Raw genomic sequence first — 12,760 nt, forward strand, 5'->3', positions numbered from 1 at the left:
GTTTTAAAATAAAATAAAAAAGGGTTAAGTAAAATCTTGGCAAACAAATTTAATTGAACTTTTTTTTCGTGTCATCTGGGTTTTGACACATATTAAAACTAACTGACTAGTAACGATAAAAATAATATTTAGAATAGAAGGAATGATAAAAACGGAATGTAAGAACTAAATTTGCATTCTGGCAATTTAAAGAGATTATTTTGTCATTTTAGCATTTTGTTGTTAACGACGGGGACTTTAAGCTTTAGATTTGTATGTGAACAAAGATGCTTTTAAAAACAACAATTTAAATAGTAAGACCTTTATACAAAAAAAAAAGTTTACCTCGTTGCAAAATTTAACAATAAATGGGACGAAAATGATAAAACCTGACCCTGTTTTGAGATTTAAGCGCTTTTTGGGGTTATTGGATCTCAAATGGACCTAACATTAAATTTGTTAAAGTTTGCCCTTCAATGACCTTCAAAGCTTTCAATTTTATAACCTTTCAAAATCATAACCCGGAAAAATTAAAAAACGTAATGAGAAGAGTCTTAAGAAGAGCTTTTGGATAAAAACGAGTAAAAAATATCTCTCAAGAAAATTTTCTGATCCCCAGAACCTTAACCGACTGAATAAATTCCTTAAAGAATCAATCTGAATTCATAAAAGGTCAATTTGATCCCTTTCAAGGTCATTTGAAGGTTAAGTCAGTCTAAAAGGGGTCAAATTAACCTTTTAAGGATTCAGATTGGCTCGTTTAGGAATTAAATCAATCCTTAAAGCTTTTAGGGATCAGGAAATGTACTTGAGGGATCAATCTTGCTCGTATTTCCTCCATAGGCTCTTCTTAAAATTCTTCTTGTTACGATTTTAAATTTTGTCAGGTCATAAATTTTGGAGGTCTGAAATGTTCCTCATTATGAGCTAAAATTTTCGTAAATTATCTTTCAAAGGTCATAAACCTCAAATTAAGTAAGGCTCAAAATTCACTGAAAACTCAAAACAGACATCCAGATTCAACAATAGCGAAATTTTTTCTCAAATTTCACAAAACGCATCAAGACAAAAACTCCAGCTTTGCATTTAATTTACGTCGAAAAAGGATTAAAACTGCAGATAAAAACATTTTTTTCACATCCACACTCGCCAAGTCATGCCACAGTCGTCTCATATGCCTTCCACTAACACAGCTAACGAAACAAAAACATGCATTTTATGACGTTGCGTCGTGATTACATCCAGAAAAATAAAACCAAGACAAAAGAGGTCATTATTTTATGAAAAGTAAATAAATTCAAGTCATTCTCACCTTTTGCAATGAAAAGGCAGCATGTTACCGGAAATTGCGAGGAAATCTTTTCTCGACTCCCGTATCCCCGATAAATATTTTAATTTATTGTTTTAAAATCAGCGGCACTAAACTCCTTTCAATCCCTTGTTCGTACAGAGTTTCAGCATTGAAAAACATAAAAAAAAAACAAATTTAATAAAACCCATAAAATAAGAGCCCCAAGGTAAGTATTATAGCATATAGATAGGAGAATGAGGAAAAAAAAGAATAAAAGCCAGAGAAAATATTTTAATAGAAAAATTTTCATCTTTATTAAAACACCTAGTTTTTTTCCTCATTCTCCATCGAAGTACTCTCATATGTGTTGTTAATGTTGCATGTTGTTGTTGTTGCTGCTGCTACCGTAGAGATAACTAGCAGAAAAAAGTGAAGCAAGAAAGAATTAACCTCACATATTCAATCCTTTTGTACTGAAATCGACACAGATGAGGTTCATGCTGACAGAACTTCCATTTGCTTTAACTAACTAAAATTTAATGTTCTTTCGACCGAACCCGTATCCGTCGATGAACGAAAAAAATTTATAGTTCACAGGTTTCAATTTTAAAAATTTCTATTTTTAACGTTAAATTGTCCTTTATTTGAAAATTTTTCATTGAAAAAGTATCACGATGACTTTCGTACTAAAATTCTACTTTTTTTCAAGCTACCACAATACTGCGTACTTACATTTCAAACACATAACAAAAGACTTCATGAAGGCATTTTTATGTGCGGTTTTTTATTCATTTTTATGGCGCTCCTTCTTCCATCCGTACTTTTAGCCGAACGCTACTTTTACTGTCCATACTGATTTTTGTCTGTTTCTTTCCCATACTTTTTTTCTCGTAAAAACGATTGAAACGAAAAATAAAAAAAAATTTAGGGAAATCTACAACAACGCGAAGAGACTTTTCTATTTATCTCGCTAGACATTCGAAATCTGTATTACAGTTTTAATTTATGTTTTTTGCCCTTTTTTCTTCTTCATTTTTTTCTTTATTTGTTCATTCAATGAACGTTCGCTTGGTGATTTGTTAACTTCGTTGTTTTTAAATATTTTTATTTATTTGATTAAAAGTTTCCTTTAGGAAAAAAATGAAAACAAAAAGAAGAAGAAGAAGAAAAAAAAATTATGAACTGTCGAAAAGGATTTTTATCTTGATGATGTTTTTAAATAAAAAAATGAAATATTTCAATTAGAGTTGGCATGAAAAGGTCGTTTACATTTAATGGGTTTTGTAGAAAAAAATATGGGTCTTAAATTAAATTTGTCTGTCCGTTCTCAAACTCAAAATATTAATTTTTTGATGAATTTAAGAGCCTGAAGTCAAATATCGAGTCAGAAATTTGAAAAATGTAAAAAGATTAATTTTTGGTTAGATATGGACAAATTGATTTTTTAAAAGCTTTCAAAAAAATTCTCTTTGTATCTAAAAGTTTTAATTTCCTTTTAAACTCTAATCTTGGTAATCATCAATATAGTCATAATAATGTTCAAACGTTCTTTAAACTTTCTTTTAATAAACTTCAATTCAAAAAGTAGAATGAATGTAAGAAGATTCATTATTATTATAAAATATTTGAAAGACTTGTGAAAATAATTAATGGTCCATAAGTATACTGCCTTCCTTGTTGACTCTTTAATTCTATTTGTCATAATTTTGTAGCCGTTCTGATAATTAACATAACTTTTTGATATGTTCAAAAGAAATTTCGTTTCAGACATTTATTGGCTTTTGTATCATTAAGTTCTGCTATGTTACGTGTAAGCATAGTTTGTTCTCAATTATGAGATCGTCATGTAATGAAATCGAATTTTTGTCGTTCTTGCTTAGTTTGTAGTAAAAGTAGTATCGACATATCAGTACAATTTTATCGATATTAGCTTGACCAATGCTGTATAGTCTCTGGTTTCTTTTTGTTAATCATGAAGATTGAAGATAGGAATAGTTAGATATCTGTAGTTTTCATAATTCTTCAACTTTTTATGAGGACGTCAAAAATGAGTTATACCTAGGTTGAATTCAAAGTTTGTTTAAAGAAGTTCATTTAAGTTCTATAGATTAGACTTTCTTTGGCTTAATGTTCTTCAATACTCGCTTTTGTTAAAAAATCTGAAAAATATCTTAAATTAAAAATATAAACTTAAAATGCGCTCAAGTTATTGAGTTAATTGAACAACACAAAGGCTTACCTCTTAATTTAATGCACCTTTTTGCAACTCAAGCTAAAATCATGTACTTTACCTCATTGAACGAAACTTCTCAATAAAAATTTCTCTTCTTCATTGCTAAAAAGTTTCCCCTTACTCAAAAGATTGTCAACTTGTTTTCAAAAACTTGCAAAGCAGATCACTTTACTGCACAAAAATACTTGTGAAAAATTTATTTATATCGCATCCAATAAACATTAGACAGGTGCCACTTACGAGCTCCATCATCACCACATAAGGAAAACATTTTCTTTTTACCTGCTGGCATTAATAATATGCATGACGACGATGATCATTTTGCATATAGTACTTCTCTCCGCATTCCACGTACGTTGCAACATTGACAAAAGAGGTACACTAGCACGAGAGAGGGAGAGATGAAAGCAAACACCTGTTAGTAATCCCTTGACATGATTTTATTTCATACATATTATAAGGGTACTTGAGTTCCTTTTTTTTTGCCTTACCTCGTTCTCGTCGTGTATCCTTGCTCCTTTTTCAGATCCGATTAGCAGGCAAGATTTTAGCCAACTGAAAAGACTTTGGGGAAATTTTTTTGTTTCATGTATTCTCAAAATCCTCCTCCTCTCATTTTGTTTTCAGTGTTTGAACGAATTGTGTCGTGCGGGCTGGCAAGTCGTAAGCCAATTATGTGATAAACACCGTATTTAACGATAATTCGACCGCTAACACCTAATTATCGTCTTGCTTGCGTCTCGAGTTGCAAGGTAGGTGTAAGTCTTGCATAAAAGTGAATGCTAACGATTTACGGAATACAATACAAAGTTTCTCTGAAAGCCTCTTTTCTATTATCCTGTTACTATTGCCATTATCTACTTAACACTACTTCAGCATGGAAGACGAAAAAAAAGTAGAGAAAGGATGAAAAAAGGAAATCTACAATGCGTGTGCATTATTTATACGCGGCGGAGAATAAAACTGTAAAAAACTACTTTTTTTCCTTCCCAGAATTACAATTGAAATGTAGAAAAAGGTGAAAAAACTCGACTCGATTTGTACCGCATTTCGAAGAAAAACATGGTTTTATGAAAAAATGATACTTATCTGGTAAGGGTGAAATTTCACACATTGGTCACGTGGTTTGAGTTCTCAAAATGCTTTATGTGTTGAAAATTTCAAAATTTTACTTGGGTAAACTCATTTTTCTAACAGAAACTATAATTTGTTAAGGAAACATGTTAAAAACTTTCTAAATTTCATCCAAGGTCATTCAAGGTCAAATGTTAAAATGAGCTTAAAATTTATTTTTTTTTAAATTGTAACAAAATTGCAAATAACAAAACTAGATTTTGTAAATTTTTAGATTTTTGCACACAAATTAGGACATAAAAATTTCAGATATTCAAAATTTTTGAAAATTTGTTTTAAAAATATAAATTTTTGACAGCAACCTTAGACTTAAAACTTTACAAAAAAAATTAATTAATTTTCATTTGGACTTCAAAATCTTAACGAAAAATTAAAATGGCGCGAAAAAAATAACCTCAAAAGGAAAAGAAAACCTTCAGAGACTTCCAAAATCCTTTTCCTTCCGAAATTTGTCAAACCAAACATTTTCTTTTTCATGAATGACAGACCCAAATTCCCACTTAAACCCATTTTTTCATTACTCACCTCTCGAAATTTTATTAAAGAGTCTCCAAACGACATTCAAGTACGACAAAAGTGTCTTTTCATCTCAAGCATCGGCGGTCGGTAAGTATTATTTCTCCACGTTTATCATCGACAAAAGAAGAAAAAGGGAAAAAATCGGTCCCATTTGGCAACATTTCCCAGTTGTACTTGTACGGTACGTAACAAACTCGAAAATTGAATCAGATCAATGAATTGGGAAAAGTTATGTTCTTCCATTCTACTACTTTCGAGTATTCGTAGTATTGACCACGTACACTTGAAACGAGATGAAGACTTTTTTTCTCCATTTAATTCAATTTGATTCATTATCTACTATTTTCATCAGTTTCTTGCCTATTTTAAAAACGGAATTTGCCAGGGTTGAAAAAATTTTAAATCGGAACAAAACCTAAAGCTTTTGCTTAAGTTAAAGTTAAAATTACTTAAGTTGATTTTTGACTTAGAAATCAAAAGTAAAAGATAATTATGTTAATTTACTTTTACTTAAAAGTCAAAATTTTAAGTCAATTAAGTCAAAACTAAAGTTTTTTTTTTATTTTCAAACGAGTTTCTATTTTTAAAAAATTAAGCTTTTGATTTTGACTTAATTAACTTAAAACCTTGACTTAAGTAAAAGTAACAAGCTTAAGTTGAATTTTGACTTAAAAATGTTAATTTAATTTTTTTCAAGTCAATTAAGACTTAACAATTAAGTTAAATTAAACATTTTATTTCTCCAAAAATTTCAATTTTTCCAAAAATTTCAATTTTTTTTATGGAAATTTGTTCGAACTTAAAAAAATTGATTTTTGGAAAAATGAAGTGTTTATTTATGACTTAAGTAAAAGTAAAAGTAAATAAACATTTTTAAGTCAAAAGTCAACTTACGCTTAAGTTTTAAGTAAAAATAAGTCAAAATTAAAAACTTAATTTTTTCAAAAATTTAAATTTTTTGATAAAAATTTGATCCATTTTTCGAAATTCGAAAAAATTTTGAATATTGGAAAAATAAAGTTTTTAATTTTGACTTAATTAACTTAAAACCTTGACTTAAGTAAAAGTAAATAAGCTTAAGTTGACTTTTGACTTAAAAATGTTAATTAATTTTTATTTAAGTTATTTGACTTAACAATTAAGTCAAAATTAAAACTTTTAATTTTCCAAAAATTTCAATTTTTTTATAGAAATTGGTTCGAACTTAAAAAAATTTTGATTTTTGGAAAAATAAAGTGTTTCATTATGACTTAAGTAAAAGTCAATAAACATTTTTAAGTCAAAAGTCAACTTAAGCTCTTTTACTTAAGTCAAAGTTTAAGTTAATTAAGTCGAAATTAAAAGCTTAATTTAAAAAAAAAATCGTTTAAAAATTAAAAAAATGATTTTTTGAAAAAAAAAACTTTAAATATGACTTAATCGACTTAAAAATTTGACTTAAGCAAAAGTCAAATCAAGGTCATCTTAATTTTGACTTTTACTTAAAAACAAAAGCTTTTTGTTTTTTTTTGACTGAAAGTTTTTTCAACCCTGGAACTTCCTCTCAAAGACTTTTGGAATGAGCGAAGATGATAATAATAATGATTATATTTGTGCATTTGATTCAATTAAAAGTTGGAGCATTTTAATTGCACGAAAATCGTTGATTGATGAGTTTTTAGCGTTGCATAATTTATTCGCGTATCAAATATTCAACGTGATTCGTTTGCTGCCTACCTTCAATTAGCAGAATTTTCTTGGACATTTCATCGAGTCGTCGCATCACATTCGCATGATTCAATTGACTATTGATAATTTCCAGTTCCAGCTTCGTTATTTTCTCATACAGCAAGTCATACCGCATATCCTCGTCACTTTTCTGGTCCGGCACGCAGGCAATACCCTTCACATTTACCTCATCAATGTGCGAATCGGTCGTTTTGAGACACTTGATGCCGTACTGCTCAAACACGTGCAGCATATTGGCGAGATACGAGCACTGCCACTCATTCTCCGAGACATCGACAATCGACAGATGCGGCAACGCTTGCTTAATACCTTCATACGTAATTGTCGTGAGATGATTGGCATTGATATGAATTGTATCAATGGCATTCGTACTAGCGAAAATATTGCCATCAAACTGTCGCAGCTTATTGTTCGATAAGGTTAGTGTCCTTAAACCGAGCTGCTGTTCAAATAACCCAGGCTCGAGGAATTCAATTTCATTGTTTTCCAAACTCAGTGTCACGAGATTAATGAGGTTAACGAAGGTGCTGCGTTCGAGTTGGCGTATCTTGTTGGCGCCCAGGAACAACATTTCAAGACGTCGCATTTTCGCGATGCAACTCAGATCGGTTAAGCTGTTGTTCGTTAGTATGAGACCGACTAGTTTGGGGTTGTGGTCGCATCGTAGTTTGCTTATCATGTTGCTTTGTGCATCGAGGCGAAGTACTTTGCGTGCCTGTCTGCCAACGTAGAGACTACGAATGGCATTGTTATCAATGTCCAAATTTTCCGCATCAATATTTCGCATGTCAATTTTGGCTAATCGATTACCGGACAAACGCACCTGAAACAATTCGTCGAGTCCGTCGGCAAATGCGCCGTCATGCACGAAATTTATGTGATTGTGAGTGAGCGAAATGAAGAGTATCTTTCGCGTATCTTTGAACCACGACTTGTCAACACGAACAATTCGATTGAAATCCAGCAAAAGTGTCTCTAAGGAAGTCAGACGTTCAAAAGTCGTCTCCCCCAACTCCTCAATGACATTATGCGACAAATCCAGAATCTTCAGCTGAACTAAATCCCCGAAAACTCGATCGTTGATTTTTTGTATCTGGTTATGGGCCAACTCCAGATGCGTTAAATTGCCCAAACCACGTAACGACCCATATTTCAAGTCCGTAAGATTATTCCGACTTAGCTGAAGATGCACCAAATGAGTCCCATTCACAAAGGTATCGGGCAACAAAAATCGTAAACCACAATATTGCATCTCCAAGTGCTGCACATTGGGAAAAACATCGAACAAAAGTGACGGAATTTGTGGAATTAGGGATTTAACGAATGTCACAATTGTCGTATTTGTCGGGTCCGGATGCCATAACGATGTAACGGTATCGTTGTCAATGTCGTAGTGGATATTGGTAAAAGTACAGGAAAACGGCACCGAACTCGTCGAACAATTCCATGCGAGGCAATTAGCGGTAGGTATTGACATTGCCAGCATCAACAGCAACCTGTAATTAAGGTCAATTCAGTGAAATTGATCGGATTTGTGTTTTAGGCAATTACCGAAGGTGAAGTAATTCCCGTTTAATCATCGTCTCGATGCTTGACGTCGAATGAACATTTGATGTTTATTTTTAGACAGTTTTGTCTCAACTAACTCTCTCGTTTCAATTGGAAACCTAATTTCTATGCGTTATCATGCGTGTTTTGTTCGTTCTTGTATTTTTTGACGTTTTTTTTGTGTGTTTCTTGCTGATAAGAAGCGATTTGTAAAACAAGTTGTTTATGTTTTTATTCGTGTTTTACATTTTTTTTTCGTGAAATGTCAAAAGAGTTGAGGAATTGGAGGATTTTCGAGGGATTGACTTTGAATGGTGAAAATATTTGCTAGAAATTTATTGGAAATAAATTTGAGTTTAATGTTTTTAGTTGTCTCGAGGGATTTTAAGAGACAATTTTTGTTGTTTTTTGACTTTTATCAAGTTTTTTTTGATTTTTAAATAATTTATTTGTCAGTCGGAGTTAAAAAATATAAAAAAATTAAGAAAATAATAATTGATAATTTTTTACAATTTTTTTTCATTCAAGTTTTAATTTTTTTTATTTAAAATAAAAATTATTAATTTAATTTAATTTTATGAATTAATTAGATTTATTTAAATTTATCAATTTTATTTAATTTATTATTTTAATAATTTTAATTAATTTAATTTATAATTATTTTACTTGAATTAGAAAAAAAACTTAAAAATTTAATGGAAAAAATGTCTGATTAGTTTAATCAATAAATTTTTATTTTAAGTGTTACTTTGATTTAATTTTTATAAATTTATCTTTTTAAAAAAATATTTTTTTTGTTAAAAAGTTTTCAAAAAAAATGTTTTTAATTAATTTTTTTTAAATTAAATAAAAATATTAAAATAATTTTTTTTTTAAATTTAATTTATATTGATTATTATTATTTTTTAAAATTTAATTTATTTAAATTTTATTTTGAAATTAAATTAAATTAAAATTAAATTAATTTAAAATTAAATTTAAATAAATAGAATTTTATTCATTAACTTTTTTTGTTTATATAACGTAAAAAAATAATTAGAATTTATTATTTTTTAATTAATTTTATTTAAATTATTTTTTTTATTTATTTTATTTTAATTATTAAAATGTCTGAAAATTTTTATTTTCAAGTCAATAAAAAAAATTATTTTGAAAAAAATTTTTGAATTAATTTTTTATTTAAATAAAAGAAATAAATTTAAAGTTAAAATAAAATAAATAAAAAATAGCTTTTTTTTTTAAATATATTGTTTTAATTAAATAAATAAATTAAATTAATAAAATTTAAGCAAAATGATTTTTTTTCAAATAATTTTTAAATGAATAATTTTTTAAAATTAATTTAATTTGATAAACAACAAAAAGCGACAAAATCTTTAACATTTTTCTCATTTTAAAAACTAAACAATTTTTGCATAATATCAAAAAGTTGCCACATCGTCACCTTCGATAACAACAATTAATTTTATGCCTCCTCCGATTCCCAATTCGATTCATTTTTGCAACCTTAATATTATTATTTTTCATTCAAGATCATTTCTCAAAACAAAACACACCGACACAGACGAAACCGAACCTGAGGCAATCTAATACATATTTTGTCCGTTTTTGTTTGTCTCTTCATTTATTATTATGTCTCCATTCATTCTCCGAGGATATATATCCGAAGCTATGCCAGTCTTAAGAACGTTGTCTCTGTCACAAAATCGAATTTACCTGAATTCCAACATAAAACGTCACAGACTCATATTTCACACAGCAAATATGATTGCAAACAAGTCAAAACAAAAATAAAGTCATATTATTTTCTTGCGACAGAGATGATATTGAGACGGTGGTATGTGAAAATGTCATAAAAGCCGATCAAATATAAATTAATCGAGACGTGAACTGAGACGACACCGAGCAAAGAAAAGAAGAAGAGGATATCGAAAGATGCGAGGGGAGAGGTCATAAAAAAATGTCGAGTGCATCAAAAAACGAGATAAAAATTGGTTTTTGTGGATTGTAGAGGAAAAGTTAGTTTGAGCGCATTTTGGTAAGTATTTTTTATGAATTTTTTCATTTACTTAATTTTTTTTTTTAATTTTTTATAGTTTAAGTTTATTGAGAAAAATTTAGAATTAATTGTGAAATTTTAATATTTATTGTAAAAAATTTAAAATTTATTGATTTAAACGTTTTTTGGAGCAAAATTTAATGAAATTGATTAAAATAGATCTATTAAACCTCAAAAAAGCTCAAGATTTTGAACAATATATTTTGAAAATATTATACTTCAACATTTTTTTTTAGGATTTTCAACGATATTTAATTAAAATGATATTCTCAAAATTTTCAACCTCAATTAAGTCCCAAAGTATCAAAAACTGTGAAGTGTCCAAGAAAGGAGAAATTGAAATCGTCAGCGAATTCCTGAACCGGTTGACGATCGCATTCGAACAAAGGTGCTACTTCTCTGACAACCCGGAAGTCAACAGCCTCTATGATCACGACGTCACTGCGACAATCAACAATTGAATTTTTAGTTTAAGTTAGAAGAAAATGGAGTTTTTTGCAGAGATTTTCCTCCGATAAATTAAAAATGACAAAAATAGAACTTTCATTGAAATATTAAAAACTAACGTAATTTGTTGAATGCCCCCCGCGATACATTAAGATTAAATAAAAAAAAAGTAAAAAAAAAATAGAATGCGCCAATAAAGTGTCAAATTTTTTCAACGAAGAAAAAGATTTCGAAGAAAAACAAAATTTTCAGAAAAATATTTTTAAAACAAAATTTTTAAAAATTGTTTACTGAATAGTAACTTTTTTTTAAATTTTGGAAAAATTACGATTATTACAAATATTTTCCTTTTAAATCAATTAAATTAAAATTGTTTTAAATTAATCAATTATTTTAATTTATTTTTTTAAAAATTTATAAATTGAGTCTAATTTCATTTATAATTTTTTTTATGTTATCAAAATGGACTTTATTTATGAAAAAAATAATTTACCGAAAAAACTTTTACTTTTAATTCAAAAATTTAAGAAATGAAAAGTCAATTAAAAGGAAAATTTTCCACATTTAAAATTCAAAATTTTTTTGTTTTAATTTTTTTTATATTTCTAAAAAATTTTAAAATAAGGAAAAAAAATAAAAAAAATTTTATAAAAAATATAAAAACTTTTTTTTATTAATTTTTAAAATTTAATAAAAATCCCTGAAGAAAATTAAAGGACCTTATTTTCAAGCCCTCAAGACATTAAAAAGTCAATTTACCAGGTTTTTTTTAACAGACAGACAAATTTCCACACAAAACTCAATTTTTTCCCACGAAACTCCTTAGAAACATAAAAACCAATCTTTTAAATTGCATTTTCAATTTCATTTTTTTCCTCTTCGTTGTTTCCCATCGTTCCAATGCCAAAACATATTGATCTGATCCTAGGTTTATAATATTATACTTATGCATGATAAGACGATAGATCTTCTTTCTGTGGCTGCATACATGTGGTAGTATCTGGTGTTTATAACGACAGGCAGAGAGAAAATGGCATGAAAGATAAAATGTGGAAAAAGTGTTTTGTATGGAAATCGAGCAGTGTCATAAAAGTTATTATTTGATTGCATTTTATTATTATGTCGATATCTATTGTTTATTGGAGAAAAATAGAAAAGATTAAAAGTTGAAAGAACAACAAGCCCATTAATTTTTTTCCACGAGATTATCCGGCGGCAAATCATGTAAAAGACAAGAAAATTACTTAAAACATCACTTTTCAAGAAGGCAAATTATTTATCTTCCGGAACATACACAGGTTAACTCGACAACTCGTCGGCATTTTTTTTTAACAACCTTAATTGCATTTGCTTGCCCGGGCAGCAGCAGCAGCAGCGCGTTCCTTTCAAAAGCATTTTTCACTGCTTATCTCATTGTGTGATGTTCTACTTTTTTTTTCATTTAAATTTTATTTTATTATTATCATGTTCGGTGTACTTCTGGCGCGCTCACAATCTATTTAAAGTAAAGCAAAAATAAATACTCAACAACTTTGTTTAGTCTTGCAAATAAATTACGACGAAGGGGTGCATTGCATTACCATCATCTCATTTCTCGCTTACACAAAAGCCTGTGCGAGTGAAATTCAAGTCACGAACTTGAAATACAGAACCCTCACGTTTTAGATTGTCTGTGTGTGTGTGTGTGTGTGCGAATTCGGTTTGAAAACCTCTTGTTTGGCTCTTTTTCGAACGGCACAACTTTGACGACATCCTCGACGACGACGACGACGATAGTTTTGTATATGGTGTCAAGTTTAGTCTCAAGATATTTTTGGAATGT

General features: G+C 29.0%; 1 protein-coding gene across 1 annotated transcript; it reads right to left on the reverse strand.

Moving 5' to 3' along the window:
- Positions 1–6,828: 6,828 nt before the first annotated feature.
- Positions 6,829–8,361, reverse strand: LOC134835211 (leucine-rich repeat-containing protein 15-like). The gene has a single exon (XM_063850081.1). The coding sequence runs from the start codon at positions 8,359–8,361 to the stop codon at positions 6,829–6,831; it is 1,533 nt and encodes a 510-aa protein (XP_063706151.1).
- Between the last annotated feature and the right edge of the window lie 4,399 nt (positions 8,362–12,760).

Source organism: Culicoides brevitarsis, chromosome 3 (assembly GCF_036172545.1).
Source record: "Culicoides brevitarsis isolate CSIRO-B50_1 chromosome 3, AGI_CSIRO_Cbre_v1, whole genome shotgun sequence".
In the NCBI taxonomy this organism is placed as follows: domain Eukaryota; kingdom Metazoa; phylum Arthropoda; class Insecta; order Diptera; family Ceratopogonidae; genus Culicoides; species Culicoides brevitarsis.

What these genes read in the sequence shown, in the direction of transcription:
- LOC134835211 (XM_063850081.1), bottom strand. Translation starts at nt 8,361, where the DNA reads ATGTCAATACCTACCGCTAATTGCCTCGCATGGAATTGTTCGACGAGT.